At 35.6% G+C, this 17,556-nt stretch overlaps 2 protein-coding genes across 2 annotated transcripts in view; one reads left to right on the top strand and one right to left on the bottom strand.

Moving 5' to 3' along the window:
- The window catches only part of LOC118744756, a 94,994-nt gene that overhangs the window by 56,849 nt on the left and 20,589 nt on the right, over positions 1-17,556 (top strand). The gene's annotated exons all lie outside the window — the stretch shown is intronic.
- On the bottom strand, positions 3,218-8,286 carry LOC118744758 (5-oxoprolinase). The gene is made up of 8 exons (XM_036478057.1): positions 7,777-8,286; positions 7,359-7,638; positions 6,962-7,274; positions 6,060-6,822; positions 5,252-5,994; positions 4,922-5,182; positions 3,637-4,837; positions 3,218-3,563 (listed from the first exon to the last, which is right to left on the bottom strand). The coding sequence occupies exons 1-8, from the start codon at positions 7,954-7,956 to the stop codon at positions 3,408-3,410; spliced, it is 3,897 nt and encodes a 1,298-aa protein (XP_036333950.1). The 5' UTR covers positions 7,957-8,286; the 3' UTR covers positions 3,218-3,407.

Below are 17,556 nucleotides of genomic sequence, written 5' to 3' on the forward strand. Positions count from 1 at the left end.
CGAATCGTCACATACGATATCGTATTACTCGTCACGTAAAAACACATTTTTCAGATTATGACATACGTGCATGTACTCTTTATCCCATTCAGCTTATACGACTGACGGTATCACGTAATTTTCTTTCGTATGGTTTTCGATCCGTGAACGTATGTTACAATTTGAGCCTTTATACCATAATTATAATTGAAAAAAAATTAATGGCTAAATTTTGTATGGAAGTCGTTCCCCTAATTATGTGGCCACCACTGTATGTGTATTTTTTGCATTTTGAATGTAGAATTTTTTTAGTGTCATAAACACACGAGTTTTTAATTTGCAGTTTAATTTCTTCATTTTTGTTTTTCTTTTAAAATTAACTTTTTTAATATTTTTTAATTTTTTGATTGTTTTATTTTTTAATGTCTTTGTTAAATTTTTTTTCTTGCTTAATATTGTTCAATTTTCATTTGTCGAATTTTGTTTCTTCAATTGTTAACTTTTTTGGTGTCATGAACAACACGTTGATTTATTTTCCTTTTCTTCAATTTTTTTAACATTTAATTTTTTTGGTTTGTTCGGCAACTTGTTTATATGGAAAAAAATTTACGAAACCTTCAACGAAAAAAATGCCTAAAATCAACGAAAAATTTTAGCTACTTCCAACTTGCACTTATTATACTAAGCTAGGTTGTGTGTTTTATTTGTTATATTTTATTTTTTAATAAAACGTAGCGGTACAAATTCTTTCACTAAAAATTCTTAATATTGCGAGCGTCAACTGAAAAATGAAGATAGGGGCTACAATTTTAACGAAATTTTCATACCGAAATTTTCATTTCGTTCTATTTGACACAGTCTAGTATGTATGTATATATTTTTGCGATTGATGCTGTTTCAGAAGAACACATATTTTTTAAAAAGCGTTTTAATGAATTTTTTTTAAACGATTTTGTTTTTTCTTTCAAATTTCCGCATATTACTTCTTAATAAATCTAATAAAAGTGAAAAAGTTGTAACGGCAATAAAGTTTAGTTAAAAAATAAGCGAAATTACTTAATGCAGAAAAAACCTTTTCTAAAATACGTATTTTTGTAATATTGTTTTTTTAGCTGGACGTCCAACATTGCCGAACTCGCCATAACAATTTTCAGTCTCTTTTAATTACACCTAATAAATGCAATTTTTAAAGCTTGCTCGTGTTTAATTCATGAGCACATCCAATTTATGCGAAAAAACTATGACCTTTCTTACCTTTAATACGTTTTTTTTATACAGGGTGCTTTGTTATTGAAATTTTTCCCTATTTTAAATGTTCAAAATATATATATAGTTTTTTTTTAATCAAAACCAAAATAAAAAACGACAAATTCGATAAATCTCGAGCAATCTGTGATATGGGGAAAAATTAAACAAGAAAAAATTACAAAGCAAAAACAAAATCTTAATTAACAAAGTTTCGGAAATTATAGAAAAAAATGTTTTTTTTTGAACTAAGTTTCACAACGACATGTTGCATTTCATTATATGTATAATATATATGCATGTATGTATATTATAGTTATGTATGTATGTAACTTACTTCACTTTAACGTATGGTTTGGTTTAAGTCCTTAAAATATTATAGTTTTTCAAAGCTTTACGATTGCCAAAAAAAGTTAAACTACACAAAAAAAAAAACATATTTGCATAATATTAAAAAATCAAATTACAGTAAAAAAACTCAAACTCAAAAATCGGCAAAAAAGAACGAATTACATTTCCAAAAAAAGTAGAAATTCACAAAGAAAAAGAGGTGGAAGGTATGGCTGTTGTATGAAATTTATTACATTTAATTAAAATTTCGTTCGTTTTTTATAAAATAAAAATTTAATCGCTAAACTAGAAGATATACATACATATTTTCTTAATTTATTTTTTAGTTTAACTGTAGCTGTATACTTTATTGAAGTTTTTTCCTAGCAGCCTATGCCTTGTTGCCACCTCTCCGTTTATAAACAACACTCGCGCATGTATTAAAAAAGCAGATCAACTACATATTTGTTTATAAAATAAAATATTAAAAAAAAAATCACAACAATCAAATAACAGTGGCGCAAATTCTGTAAAAAACTTGTGCTGTAAGTTCCAACAGGATTTGCAAAGTTAATATGTCAAAATACTTGCTGCATACATACAAACGTGAACACACTTATGCACTGTTGTATGTGTGTACAAATGTACCATACAAAAAATTTAAACACAAACAATTTAATTAGTAGTAGAAGTCTATTATTTTAAAAGTAAAAACTTCCATACATAAATTCTCAAAAAAAAAAAACAAGTAAAAATGTACGTTTTTTCCAATAACTGAATTTTTTAAAAGCAAGGTAAGTAACAGTATACATATATGTATGTTACAATAAAAAAATATATTCTTATATATGTCCATATATACTAATGGCCTTATTCATAAAAAATAAAGTAGCTTTATGAAAGGTTCATAAATTGAAAAATGTATGTAAACGTCAATTTATAAAGCTCTTTAAACCTACTTTATTTTTTATGTATAAGGCCATAACACTATATCATTAATTTTTCAAATTTAGGTTTTTAAAAATTGATTCATACTACTCTCAAATAAATCAATTGATTAGTCTTTTTTCGTTGGAGTCGTGTGTTAATTTTTTACTATTTCCATTTTTTTTTTTATTATTCAAGCAGAATCTTGATTAAAATATTTCAAAAATCTTCAAAAGTTGCCTCGCATCGTCAACGCACATTTTCGCAACATTTTCCTGCAATATTTGTGTCAGAAGCATGTTGCTGGCAGTCGCCGGATGCTATGGCGGCGGAAGTGTGCGATATGAATGTAATGTTGCATACCTTCAGGCGCCGGATGTCAAACGTGTGCAATTCCGGCAGCCACTCCCTGGCTGATTATGCGCGCCTGGTGCATCGGCGAAAATTAAGCAGCGAGCCGGAATTCAAGCGAATTAGGGTGGTCGAGCACATTTTTTTTTGCCGGATGAAAAATTTTGAACGAGTATGTGAAATTGTGTGAAATTCAAAATGATGCAAAGAAAATCAGTTTTTTAATATTTTACATTTCTTAAAATTTTATTTTTTTCATAACCATTAGAAAATTTACATTTTTTTTAAACTTTTCAGTTCTTATAGGAAACATTTTGTATAATTTTGACAATTTTTATTTTTATTTCTATATATGAATATGTATGTACGTACACATGTATGCATATAAAAATCGTAATTTTTATGCATTAAAACAAAATATTAATAATAATTTGCAAACGAAATCCGTTACAACAAACAATACATATTTTCTTAATGACATAAATTTTAGCTGTAAAAATTAATTGCACTTTTCCACGGACATTAACGCTCATCACTTCGCATTTTACTTATTTGTGTTGCGCTTTCAATAAAGTTTAAGCCGACTCCTGCGCCTGCCTATATTCGAAGACGCTACCACGTTCGGTTAACTGATGCTTTTCAGCATGTGAGGCCACTTTCCAACCACCAGGTGCATCTTCTCTTGGCACGCCATAACCGCCACCGCCAGGCGTTTTCAGCATAAACAGATCCTATAGCATAAATATATACAAAAGAGTAAATCACATTAAATTGCCTTTAGTTTTGCCAAATTCCAAAACTCACCCCTGTCTCCACATCGATGCAGGTCTTTCCGCCCAGTGAAATGACTCGACCATCCGGTTTACGCAACAAATTCAAGCCACTCTTCCCCGGCTGTCCACCCACCAGCCCGTATGGCTGCAACGTGCGACGCTCAGTCAAAATCGATAGCGTTACCGGCTTCCGGAAGAGTAATTCACGTTCCACGCCTTCACCGCCATGGAACTGGCCAGCACCACCCGATTGGTCGGTGCGCAAGCAGAAGCGTTTCAATATGATTGGGTAACGCAATTCCAATATCTCCGGATCTGTTATGCGCGTATTGGTCATATGTGTATGTACACCGTCTGCGCCATGCCATGTGGGTCCAGCGCCTGCACCACCAGCCACCGTCTCATAGTAGCCCCACTCTTCATCGCCGATGGTAATATTATTCATACAGCCACATGAGGCCGCACACACGTTAAATGTCTTCAGTACAGTATCGACGATGCGCTGAGATGTTAGCACATTGCCGCCCACCACTGCTGCGCCCTCGGATGGATCTAATATGGAGTTCTTAGGCACAATAACTTTGATGGGCGCCAAGCAGCCTTGATTCAACGGCACATCATGACCAACCATGCAGCGTAGGCAGTAAATGAGCGCAGAGAGCGTAATGGCGCGTGGTGCATTACAATTGCCCCACACTTCCGGACCCGAACCGGTGAAATCACACAACGCATTTCCCTGCTCGGAGTCGATTTCTACACGCAGTTTGATAGGCGAACCATCATCCATGAATTCAACCGCCTCCAGCGTGGTGGTGCCATTGCGCTTGAGCACCTGCTGCGCAATCTCTTTGAGCATATCGCGTACGGCAACCTCGGCATTTTGTTGTATATAACTCATGTAGGCCTGTACGACATCCAAGCCGTAGCTATCGATGAGCTCGGAAACGAGTTGTATGCCTTTGTGATTGGCGGCGATTTGCGCTTTAAGATCCGAAATGTTGTCGGGCAAATTGCGCGTTCCGGTGGCACCTTTTGCGCCTGTCGGCGTTATTAAACGTTGAATGATATTCTTCTCCTGGAATACACCACCCTCGACAATTAGAAAAGATTTAAAGGCGGCGCCTTCCTGCGCTAGTGATGTGGAATGTGGCGGCATTGAGCCGGGTGTGATGCCACCGATATCGGCGTGATGACCACGCGAGGCGACAAAGAAAACCGGTTTCGGTTGATCGCTAGAAGAAAGGGTTTAAGTTGCACTTAAAAATGACGGAAATAAATTTTGCCAAGAATCCAATTGATGTTACATTTGCGCTTACCGATAAAACACCGGCGTTATCACTGTCAAATCGGGTAGATGCGAACCGCCCGCTTGCGGATGATTGGACAAAATAACATCGCCATTCTTCAAGCTATCCCCGCGCACTTTCAGCTGATATTGCACTGTCTCTTGCATGGCGCCTAAGTGCACGGGTATATGTGGCGCATTGCTCACTAGACCGCCGTCGGGCCCGAAGAGCGCGCAGGAAAAGTCAAGACGTTCTTTGATGTTTGTAGAAATCGAAGTGCGCTGGAGTACCCTTTAACCAAAATAAAGTAAGTACTCCTCAGTACAGTTAGTAAATTTATTATTAATACCACGCGCTTACCTGCCCATTTGCTCGGCAATACTCATAAAACGATGGCTAAATATGCTCAACTGTATGGCATCGAGTTTGCAGTCGACTACGTTGCGTTTGCTGGAGCTTACATTGATGATGAGATCGCCGCGCGTCGTCACCTCTGCTACACATTCCGGTTCCAAAAGTATGGTCGAAAGTTGATCAATCAGAATTGCTGGTCCCTGTATTTTACAGCCAGCCAACAGATGTTTAGTCAAGTAGATCGGTGACTCATGGGCACCTTGCTCGAAGAAAATGCGAGTGAAACCCTCTGGCTTAGGTGTGGTTGCAACAGATTTCTCGATTTCAACTTCGGGTGGTGTATTATTCTTGCCCAGGCCTCGCACGCGTATATCATCTACAACAATCGCGCGATTTTGTAAAACAAAGCCGAATTCGGTACGATAGCGTTGAAGAAATGTGGCGATGAAGTCGCCGTAGGATGCAAGTAAAACATCTTCATTGCTCGTCGTGGCGGCTGGCGCGCACATCAAAGCACAGTCGGTACCGTCATAACGCAAATGCAAAAATGGTTCCAACTCAATTTTGCTGTAGCCCTGTAATCTTAAGCTTTTATTGGATTGCTCGGCTAATGCGTCTAGCCGTGCCTTGAAAATACCAGCATTTTCGGCCGAAAAATCCAAGCCACAAGGCTCTTGCGTCTCCTGTACAACATCAGCAAGTGCCATGCCGTAGGCGGAGAGCACACCGGCATATTTGTGTACAAGTACCTGTTATTTATTAATAAAATTTAGTTAAACGTTACGACAGTTATAAATTTAAGGATAGCGCTTACCTTACTTATTCCCAACTCGCGCGCAATAGAGCAGGCATGTTGTCCACCAGCGCCGCCAAAGCAAGCCAGCACATGCTGTGACGTGTCCAACCCACGCGCTTGCGTTAGCGCTCTTATGGGACGACACATAGCTTCATTGGCGACTCGTATGAAGCCTAAAGCCACATCCTCAACTGTTAATTGTTTCGTGTCGCCACCACTTTTCAGGTACTCATTAATCAAAATACGCATTTGCTCGAATTTTTCTTTAGTTACCGTAAAATCAAGCGCTTCATTTTCTTTGGGGCCAAATATTTTTGGAAAATAATCAGGCAATAAGCGACCTAAAATTAAATTAGCATCTGTTACCGTTAGTGGACCACCCTTTTTGTAGCAAGCTGGACCGGGATGAGCGCCCGCAGATTCGGGGCCGACCACAAAAAGTCCCGAACGAAAGAAAAGCATCGAACCGCCGCCAGCTGCCACTGTATTGATGTCCAATTGGGGCGCTTGTATTGTTACGCCAGCGGTTGTGCTTTCAATTACATGCTCATAGACGCCCGCATAGCGGGAAACATCGGTTGATGTGCCGCCCATGTCAAAACCTATCAGTGGCGCTTCCGTTTCACGCGCCCCAGTCATTGCATAGCCAACAACGCCACCTGCTGGACCGGAGAGTATGGCACGTGCGCCGCGAAAGTTTTCCATACGCACCAAGCCGCCATCCGATTGCATGAAGAGAACGTCAACGCCCTCCAACTCCTTATCAAAGCCGGATTTGAAGCTGGATGTGTTTGAGATTTATGGATATTTGTGTAAGAAGATAAGTCTTTCGCATACATATATGCATATACAGTTATTTCAAAGTTTTAAATATCTCGCAATATCTGCCTTGATTTCTTTAGATAAGCAATTTTTTTTACCTGTTGAGATAACGTTCGACGTGCGGCGTTAGATATGCCTCGGCGCAGGCCGTATAACCGCGCGCTACTAAGCGCCGCATCGGCATAGCCTGGTGTGAGAGTGTGATATGCGTAAATCCAAGCTCCTTTGCTATTGCGCCTACTTGCAATTCATGCACTGGGCAAGCAAAACTATGCGCCAGCACCACAGATACACTTGTGATGCCTTGTTCGCGAACTTCTTGTAAAGAAGCACGCACATTTGCTACATCGACCGGTTGCATTTCCAAATACTTAGCGCCTGAAGTGCCTTCGAGCGCCCTCCAAGTGTGTTCTATATGAAAAAAAATAAAAAATTAAATCAAAATATTACTCTTAACAAAAGTATGTATGTATGTTGTAATAAAATAACACTCACCCAACTTGCAGCGATTCGATTGCTCTGGCACAATACGACAACTAATCTCCACAACTGTTTTATATAAATTTGATGGTTTCCGTATATTGAGCTCGAAGATTTTAGGACGCGCTTGATTGCCTATGTAAAGCAAATCACGAAAGCCTTCATTCACCACAAGCGCTACGGGATCGCCTTTGCGTTCCAGCAATGCATTCGTGGCCACAGTTGTACCCATACGTACCCAACCAATTTGACTAGTATCAACAAGCCCCTCCGCAGTAACATCGCTCCCAGTTTCCTGTGCGACGAAGTGGTAATTGTTAAAAATACAAATTACTTCGTTAATTACGTATGCGCTTCACGCACAGTAACAAAGTACATATTTATGTACATACATATGTACATATGTACGTAGTATATTCTCAACATTTCTTACCTCTTTTAATATGCGACGTATACCTTCTCTTGGTGCATCACTATAACGGCTGGGATCCTCCGACAAGAGTTTCAGTGTACGTACTTTGCCATCTGGACGGATGCAAATGATATCCGTGAAAGTACCACCTCGATCAATGGCAAAGCAGTATTTTCCGCCGGTGCCTGGTTGTTGTGCCATTGCGTATTGTATTTCACCACTAACTACTTACGATTTATGTATGAATGCATGTATGTGGATTGAATAAATTTTTAAATTTCTGTGCGTTTGCATGTGCGTGTATGCGGGTGTATATGCAGGCACTTATTTGCGTCTGAACTACTTGAAAGCCAAGCGGATTCTGTGAGTTAAGCTATCAGGTGCCTTGCTATAAATAACAAAAATTAAACACTGTCTTGCTCCACTGCTGGATATTAGAAGAAGTTGTTTGTAACAGTATAACTAAATACACAAAAATACCATCACAATTTGTCAAAACAAGTAACTTTCTGATAACAAGTGATTGTGGGAATGATAGCAAAAGTTAGTGTTGCCATACCTTCGTCTCGATTTATTTATGCTTCGAATTTCGATAGCTGTACTACAGTCTTTATCGATAAATGACGTTGCAGCAAGCTTTTGAGTAATTGCGAAATATCAATTAGGAACAACAATAATAAGCTGAGTTTAGAAGCTTTGCAAGCAACTTGTTCGTTGATGAAATTGTCGGCTTAATTCTGGTTTCTAGCGGCTGTGCTATAAACGTTTGTATGCAAAGTAGCGCGTGCTTGTTTTCTTAGATGATAAAAGGTGTGATTGCCAATAAATTTGGGATACAAGTTACCTTGTTGAAAGTTGTTTATGATTTTGAGAGAATTGTTTTAATAGAATTAATGCAAGAATGATAGAATACAAGATTGCGCCGATCAGAGAGGATTTTTGAGAATAACTTTTGTGTTACGTCACACTGGTGCAATTGCGAGCGAGAAATGCCAAAACGTGAGCAAGAATGGAAGAAGAAGAAAAAAATGTTGCGAGGAAAACGTAAACAAGTTGCACAAGTGTGACGTCATGCAAACAACGATTCTGTCAAACTCGTTAAGAGAGGAATAGCGGTCCGAGATCGGCGCAACCTTTGTATTCTCTCAATCGTGGAATTAATGCATGTACATTAGGGTGCATCCACTGAGATTTATAAAATTTTGGAAATGGTATCAGAAAACTTCAAAATGCATCTTGTGGTTTAATGTTACTACAACTATGGAGATTAAAGTTTTGTGAGTTAAAAACTCGAAAGGAGAAAATATTGTATCAACAGAATCAATAAAAGAGATTTTTGGAGGTATTTTCAAATTGGACTATCTCATGTAAATATCAGTTGCGATCCCGTACGAGTACGGACGAGTCAGAAATAATCAGATTTTACTAGAAATCGATCCCGTACTCGGTTCTCCGACAATTGAGGGGACACAAAAAAAGATATTAAATAAGGTCGTCTCTCTGTCAGAAGTTACCAATTTATAAGGTGATAAGTTTGAATATTTTTCGGAAACACCCATTCATTCAAAAACTCAGGAATGTATAGGAGCAGGAGTATACGGCCCTAAAGACACAATCTCCGAACCCAAGGGGAAATATGAATTTAAGTATCTTTTAAGCAGTAGCTAATGCCTTGAGTGCTTGTACAGCAGGCCAAAAGCTTATAGTAAGCTACAAGTCCAAGATATTTAGAGAGCTATTAACTCGCACAAAGACAAGCTTAAAGCTCGTCGGCGATTTCAAGCATCCGTTGTTGGTTACCCCAGCAACGAGTACATGTGCGAGTGTCGGGTTGAATGTCGGGTGCTTGAAGCTTGCCCGGCGACACTCAAGCATAAAGCGTCAACACCATTAGCAATAAAATTTCGTAGTGGGCGGACGTAAACATGTCTTCATCGGATGACGATTTTTTGCTACTTGCCACTAAAATCTTTATCTTCCGCGAACTTGCTCATTTTACATATCACAACAAACTAACACACTAATGCTTGTCAACGCTTTGCGCCACTATCAAACAGACCGCTTGTCAAGCGGTCGCGTTGATGGAAAATCAAAAATTTTTGATTTTCCATCAACACGAGCCGACAACAAGTACGTGTGACACGACGATCCCCGATTGCCTCGGTTGCTGGGGTAACCAACAACGGATGCTTGAAATCGCCGACGAGCTTAAGATGTGTACAGGCATACCGTAAGGTCATTGGAGGCTGCGCGCACAAGTGAACAACCTGGAAATTAGCTCAGACGAGATATAACGCTACTGCGATACGGTGGCAGAAAGCTCAATGCAGCTACTTCCACAAAGAATGCGACATGGTTTCCAGAAGAAGACAAATCTATCTGGAGGGCTGTGGCCACAGGCTACACATATTTACTCTATGCTGCGGAGAGAACAAAAACCCGTGACACCTTCACCCACCGAAATAGAAAGTTCACAGCCTAAGCTTTTAAATTACATACCTGTGATCCAACGAAAAATTGATGTCGTCGTTTACAGGGTTAGATCGCTGAAAAAAGAGCTTGGTAGGGTAAAACCTGAGTAATTCCGGTGAGTGGCACTGACTTTCGTGGAAATACTCTTGTCACGTCTCGGAATGTTACACGTCACTGAGTAATCTTTTCAAAACTGGGGAGTCAAATTGCGATTTTCGTGGATTTCGAAAACGAATACTGTGGATAGCGCTTCCAGTGCTGGACGTAACGGGACAATTGCATACTCACCTTCCGGTCACTGCTACCCCAACGACCCATTTGAATGAAACTATGTACAATATTTTTTTTTTGGCGCACGAAATAGATTGAAATATTTTTATTGAATTGCGTTTGGTGATGACAATAACCGTGTGTATGTAAGTATGTAGGTTGTAAGTCTGTCGTAAGTGTGTATATATCCCTTGTCGTTGCACTTAACACGTAACGCAATAACACTCTGTTTTAGGTATTATCTTTTTATTTATTGTTAATTCATTATTTAAATATGCATTATATCCATTAATACTTTTTACGTTTTTTCGCATTCGCTTTGCTTTAAATATGTTCTTTTTCTTGCGGAACAGTTAGTTAATAGATAAACCACGGCCAAAACTTGTTATCGGTTGCTTGTTGTCAATTATAACGCATTGACGTTCTTCCAGCCAAACATTCAGTTACTACTACTTTTTTTCATTTCAAATTCAACACTTGTTAGCTTTTCACATTGAAACATGCAGTAATCAATATTTGTGGTACAACAGTTAATTACTTGTAATGGTTTTATAGGTATGTATGTATGCTTAACTTTTGTTTTAAATTAATTTTTTAATATATATATTTTTTTTTGCTTTGTTTTGTTTCATTCTTGAATTAGTTACTTAAAATGCATTTAGTACCGCTGCTAACATTTAGGTATGTATGTATGTGTATACATATATAATTTGAGTTTTTAAATAATTCAATTAAAATTTTATTTTAGTTTTTTTGTGGATCTGTATTTTTTGTTTCATCGTTTTAATGGCTTAATGCGTTCACATTTAAAAACATTTTGATTCTTTTGTTTATTCGTTTCGTTTTTGGTTTACTCTTAAAGCGCTTGTTTTGCAACAATATGTACCTATAATTTGTATTTTCTTATTATTTTTTTATTTACCTTTTTATGCATTAATTAGCATTAATTATTATTTAGCTATGTATGTTTGTATGCATGTGTAAATTACATTGATTTTTATTTTTTTTTTTTATATGGGTGTTTGAATAAGATTTAATTAGCTTTGGTTTAAAGTTGTGATGTTTATTGTTGTCCGAAACACACACACATACATACATTTGTAAAATCATTCCGTGCTTATGGATCTGTATATTATGTGTTTATTCACACAGAGCAGCGGAATTTAATGAGCGTGTAAACAGTCTCTTCTATTTATTTATTTATCTGATAATAATTAAAGTATTACGCTCGCATTAGTGCTAAGCGAATTAGGTGAATTGACAAGTGTTAAAAAAAATATGCCTAACTCCCGCTGCTAATGCATAAATACATCTCATCAAACACACCAGATTGCAGTTGTTTATTTTCGCTTATGTATGTACGTATGTTTGTATGGGTGTGTGCATACCCTGCAGGGAAAACCCGAACTAGTGAATCAATTAATTTTCGTCAAAGTATTGAACTTTTTAATCTAATTTTCGAAAAAAATATTGGGTATGCAGTTACAAGCCCTATGAAATTTAAGTAAAACAAGTGCACGTTTAAAGCGACGAAAAGTTGCGTTGATTTTTATTTATTTATTTTTTTGCTGCCGGCTATTCGGTTTTTTTTAACAAGTGCAGACTATAAACTAGAGTTTATTTGTGAAGTTTTTTTTTTTTGCAAGCGGTCTTTCGTATTTTATTCTACCACAAATTCTCGTTTATATGGTGCAAAAAAGCTGTCAGAAAATAAAATAAAAATCAATGCTATTCTCTAGCTTTACTAGAATTGCATAGGCCGTGAAACTGCATACCCAAAAATTTTCTATAAAGTTCAACATTTTGATGAAAATTTGTTAAGTCCTTCTAAATTATTTATAACGTTTCACTTTTGGGGTTTTGGTTAAAGCATTAACTATATTGTTGTAAAAAGTAACAAAAAAATTTAATTTGCAAAACATTCCAAATATTTAAGAAAAATCACCATGCACTCATTTTTGACCGCCAGTGTAGATCCCCACCAAACTATTTAATATTACTTTTTAAAACTACATATGTATTGCTAGCAAATAGTGACAAGTTGCTAAGTTAACTTTTTCTAAAAAATTATATTTTGGGACAAGAAAGAAGCAAGAACAGTAAAATAGCATCGTTTTCTAAATGATCGAACTACATTTTTTATTTCTAACTGTTTCTATTCAGGTATACGCCAATTTGCTAAGTCCAAAACAGCCTCAAAAAATGTAACAAGTCCCAAAGGGTAGAAAAACTTTTCATTGGAAATCTATGTCTAAGGTGACGAATTCAGAACTATAGAAAAAAGAATGCAGGGGGTGAACCCAACTGTCTTTTGTTTTCTATAGAAAAATAGATTTTTGTTTGAATACGTTTTCGTTCGCACTTCACAGATGCTTTTGCATAGGTTGTAAACACAAAACAAAAAAAATGTTTATTATCATTTTAACAAGTTGCGTCTGATAGTCTTGGGCCTTCAGAATCTAACCAATTATAGCAAGCACCTCTGCGCACTCAAGAACTGGCATGGAATGCAAAGCGAACTACATCTAAACTGTGGAATTTTAAACTGGTGCGAAAGCTAAAGAAAAAATAATGCAGAGGCAACCAATGTAAAACTAGAGATTTTCCCTACAGGGTATTGATGGGTGCGTACAATGACGTATGTGGGAATGCATATATGTATGTATGAACACATATGCTGTTAAATTCATATAGGTTTTAATTGATTTCAATGATTAGGTAATTCTCCAAAAAAAAAAACCTTTATTTAAATTGTGTAGGAAATATTTCGAACTTTTTTATAAAAAGAAATAACAAATTTAAAAAAGTAAAATTAAAAAAGAGGAAAAATGATTAACGCACTACAAATATATCTACATTTGTAAATACTACGGATGTTCATCCCGGGATCCCGGTCTTTTTAAGTCCCGAAAATCCCGGTATTATTTGCCAAGAATCCCGCGATTTTCGGGATTTATAATTTACGCCTAATGTTGACCAGTTTTGGCTATATTTCTCTTGTTTCAATTGTTTTTTTTTTTATAAATGTCTAGCTCATTATAGTACATATAACACCGTGCGACATTCAATTTACACACAAAAAAATCAATATATTCTCAAAACCATGGGCCAAGTATAGTAAAATTGCCTTTTTTATGTTTTTAAAGGACTTTTCAATTTGAAAAATATTAGTAACTAAAAAAAATATTTGAAAAATTCGGTGCAATGTACTTAGAAAAACAGTGTGGGTATCAAGTTAAAGAGAAAATGCTGTAAAGTTAAAAAAGATTAAATATTTTGGTGCGTAAAGACGGGTAGGCATTGAAAATGTCCTTTTAAAATTTTATCCTTCAAATTCTGCAATATTTAGTTTTGAAAAAGTCATATGTAATGACTAATATAAACTCGACAACATCCTCGTCCTTCTAACTTTATTAGCTTAAAAAAAAAAAAACGATTAAAAGGTTTTTCAATACCTATTCGCCCTTGTGAACCCCAAAACTTTTAATTTTTTAAATTCTACAGAAATTTCTCTTTCATTTGGTGCCTACCCATATTTTTATTCTACATTGTACTGAATTTTTTAAAATAATTTTTGGAATTAATCATATCTTTGAAATTATAATTATAAAGTCTTGACGTCAGAGAGAAAAACTAAAATCGCAGTTAAACTATGTAGGGTAATTAAAAAAATACAAAAACATTTTGAAAGAATTAAGAGGATTCCCGTATTTAACTTAGAAATGGTGGAACAAATTTAAAAAAATAATAGGGTCTACACAAAATAATACCTTTTATTAAAAAAAAAATTAAAAGAAGAAATAAAGAAAAATGATATTAAAGCTGCATTTTTCAAGTACTCCATTATAAAATGTGTTGTTTTGCATTCGTTTTTTTTTTTGTTAATTCAATTAATTATTGTGTGAGCGCATTTATTGTTTGGTGCTTTAGTTAAGTTTGTAAATATTTATGTATTTTAAATATATTTCCCATTAATATGTATACATATATTTTGTAAAATGTAGCATGCAATACATAATCGATTTTTATCTTATAAGTATGTATGTACATACACATATTGTTAAGTTTGGAGTTAGTTTTCATGAAAAAATTTGTGGAAGCGGAAAGCTTGAGCGATGTTTCGCGCGCGGAAAGGGGTAACCGTCATCAATTAAGCATACATATATGGTGCTACAGTGAAAATTAGCCTTCCTCAGTTTCATTGCGGGAAAAATACTTCCGACTTTTTTAAGCAAATTTTTCCACAACTTTATAGTCTACCTCTTCTTTATTGCCTTGCCAAAGTGCATTTCGTTTTGAGTGAAAGTAGGTAGCATTATTTACAATTTTATGAACAGGTGAAATTATAGCTTTTTTTTTTAAATAGAAATGTCTAATTTTGCCCTGTGTTTTTTAGCCATATTATGGAAATATTTTTTTTTTAAGATGAAAGCTGCCGGCAGCGAGGCAACGTAACGTCAAGATATTTGGAAGAAAACTCATATTTCTGTGCTTCTAATATCAATTTTTCGTTGATTTCACTTCTTATCACCCTAACGTACCACCCTAATATCAGTAAATTAAAGCCGGAACGGGAAAGCTGAGGTCAATGACGTTTGGAATAAAAAATTGTCTCTTCGAGACAAAAACACCGATATATGATACTTTAAAACACGACTGTAAATGCCGAAGAAATGACTCAATAATGCCTAAATAGACAGCAAATAGAAAAAAAGAGGAGGAGCTGTCTAAGCATGTCATCAAGGGTGCCAGGGATCTTGTGTATAAGCTAGTTATGAAACAACTCGCAGGAATGACGCCTGAGCCGCATTTAAGCGCACGTGAAATTTATTAGATTGTTAGAGACTGTGCACTGCGACCTTAGGTCTATTGTGAAATTTATTAAATTAAAGTCTTACTCGAAGAAACCACAAGAACTCCACTAGAAAATAATAACTCGACAGCTCCAGGCGAGGCTCTAAAGATGGCATAATTCTATATGCAAATGAGAGTTTGGGCCGAGGAAATGTACCGTTAGCTTTGTCAACAAGTGCGTTTAAGTGAATAAGTGCATAATGCATTGCGACAAAATAATAAGCTCAGTAGTTTAGATAACAAAATTTTTTTAGCTAAATCGTAAAAGCGGACTGACACGAATTTCTGGAGTTTTAGAGTTCAGCTGGAATTGAAAGCGCCGCAAACCATCAATGAACCTCCATCGAAATTCCGCTAAACGCTAAGGACACATACGCACGTTCATGTCGAAGCTGAGTGGAGAGTATTGTTATCCAGTTTCATAGTTCTCCAAAGGATCCACCAAGGACTCTGTAATTTGAGAGCATATAATTCGACAAATATAGGTCCTAGGGTGTTCGATTATTCGCTTTTTTTTCTAAAACCGGGTTTCGCGTTATTAGAAAAACTGCAATTTGAAAAAAACCGGTTCTTGGTTTTTAAATTACGAAAAATAAAATGCAAACCAATAAAAAACCACTTAGTGAAAAGTTCACGTTTGGTCTTACTTTTTGTTATAATTTATTGCATTTTTTCTGATTTTATTCGGATTTGAGAAGGGCTCTGCCTCCGTAGCCGTGTGCTTAGATGTGCCTACTGCCATTCAGGAGGTCCATGGTCCCATTTCTGATCCCAGCAACATCAAAAAAAAAAAATGTTATTCATACATATATCGGGCACCTCTAGGCAGACAATGGCAAACCTCCGAGTGTGCTTCAGCCATAAAAAAGCTTCCTCGGAGGTGTAGTAAGATCGCTCCATTTGTGTTACAACATCAAGCTGCAGAACACGAATCGAAGGAGAAGCTCGGCCAAACACGTGGAAAAAGTTTAATCAAATATGATATACTGTTCATATCCATATAACCTAGGTCTTAGGATATAATTTTAAACTGAAAAAAGCCTTGAAAACTTCGAAAAACTGTAAACTTTTATTGAGAGTTCAAGATTTGTATGAAATGAAAAAAACCGGTTTGTTCGATAAAAAAATCTGTTTATTCATTATTCGAAAAATCAAGATTAAAAAAAACTATAGATATCAAAAAAAAAAAACTTTAAATAGAAGAAAATGACAGACGAGAGCGGACAATTTTATAAGAGAAGTTTGTAGCCAACAATCCAAAGTACTACATCCCTATGAAAAAGCATTTGTGTTACAACACTAGGACGCGCACCACAAGTTGGAGGAGAAGCTCGGCCAAACAAGCAGGACCTACGCAGTAGCACCGATGGACAGTTAGTTAAAGAGAAATATGGAAATTTTAAAACCTCTTGGCTATTATTTATTTTATTTTATTGGGTTTTACTTTATATCGTTTAATTTTATTTCATTTCATTTTATGGTCTTATTTTATTTAATTTCATTTCGTTTATTTTTCTTTCAATTTTTATTGTATTTTATATGATTTATTTTTGTATTAGTTCACAGTAACATTCTTTCATAAAATTGTTTCACTTGAAGAAGTTTCACTTTAAATTGAGTAATTAATAAACTAAACAAATGCATTGCTTCATACATTTTCCTTGCATTGCTTTGAAACCATTGCCTTGGGTGGCTAAGGATGCACTGCATCCAGCTCACGGAAGCTTATGCTTTATATAATCATCGCTCAGCTTTTTTGTGTATGTATATGATTGTATGTATGTATGTATGTATGCAAGTATGTGTTTAGTTTGTTAGTATTGCATGCACGTACACTACTAATGCAAATACATATACATACATATTTAATTATTTATATGTACATACATTTATATATTTATTTATTTAGTACACACATTCATAGCAACATGAAACTAATTGCGTTTTCAAGTCTAAAATCGTAAAAAAATTATGTTAATACAATATAAATATATAATATATTTCTTAAAAATTTGTAATGTTTTAAAGTAATGCTTTAAAGTAATTTCGTTTGCTGTTTATGTCTCACATTAAAGTTTTTTTCACATTAAATTGCAATGCTGTTTTTTTTTCTTTTTTAAATCTTAATTTATTATTTTCCCATGTTTTATTAACTATATTAAATTAATATGTCTAGCAGTTTAGCTGTTTTTGTTTATGTCTTCG

Source organism: Rhagoletis pomonella, unplaced genomic scaffold (genome assembly GCF_013731165.1).
Source record: "Rhagoletis pomonella isolate Grant_MI unplaced genomic scaffold, Rhpom_1.0 Rhpom_scaffold_00008, whole genome shotgun sequence".
Classification (NCBI taxonomy): Eukaryota; Metazoa; Arthropoda; class Insecta; order Diptera; family Tephritidae; genus Rhagoletis; species Rhagoletis pomonella.

What these genes read in the sequence shown, in the direction of transcription:
- LOC118744758 (XM_036478057.1), bottom strand. Translation starts at nt 7,956, where the DNA reads ATGGCACAACAACCAGGCACCGGCGGAAAATACTGCTTTGCCATTGAT. An exon ending in GCGAGTTGGGAATAAGTAAG is followed by an intron (nt 5,995 to 6,059) that starts GTAAGCGCTATC and finishes AATAAATAACAG; the next exon opens with GTACTTGTACACAAATATGC. An exon ending in ATAACGCCGGTGTTTTATCG is followed by an intron (nt 4,838 to 4,921) that starts GTAAGCGCAAAT and finishes CCTTTCTTCTAG; the next exon opens with CGATCAACCGAAACCGGTTT.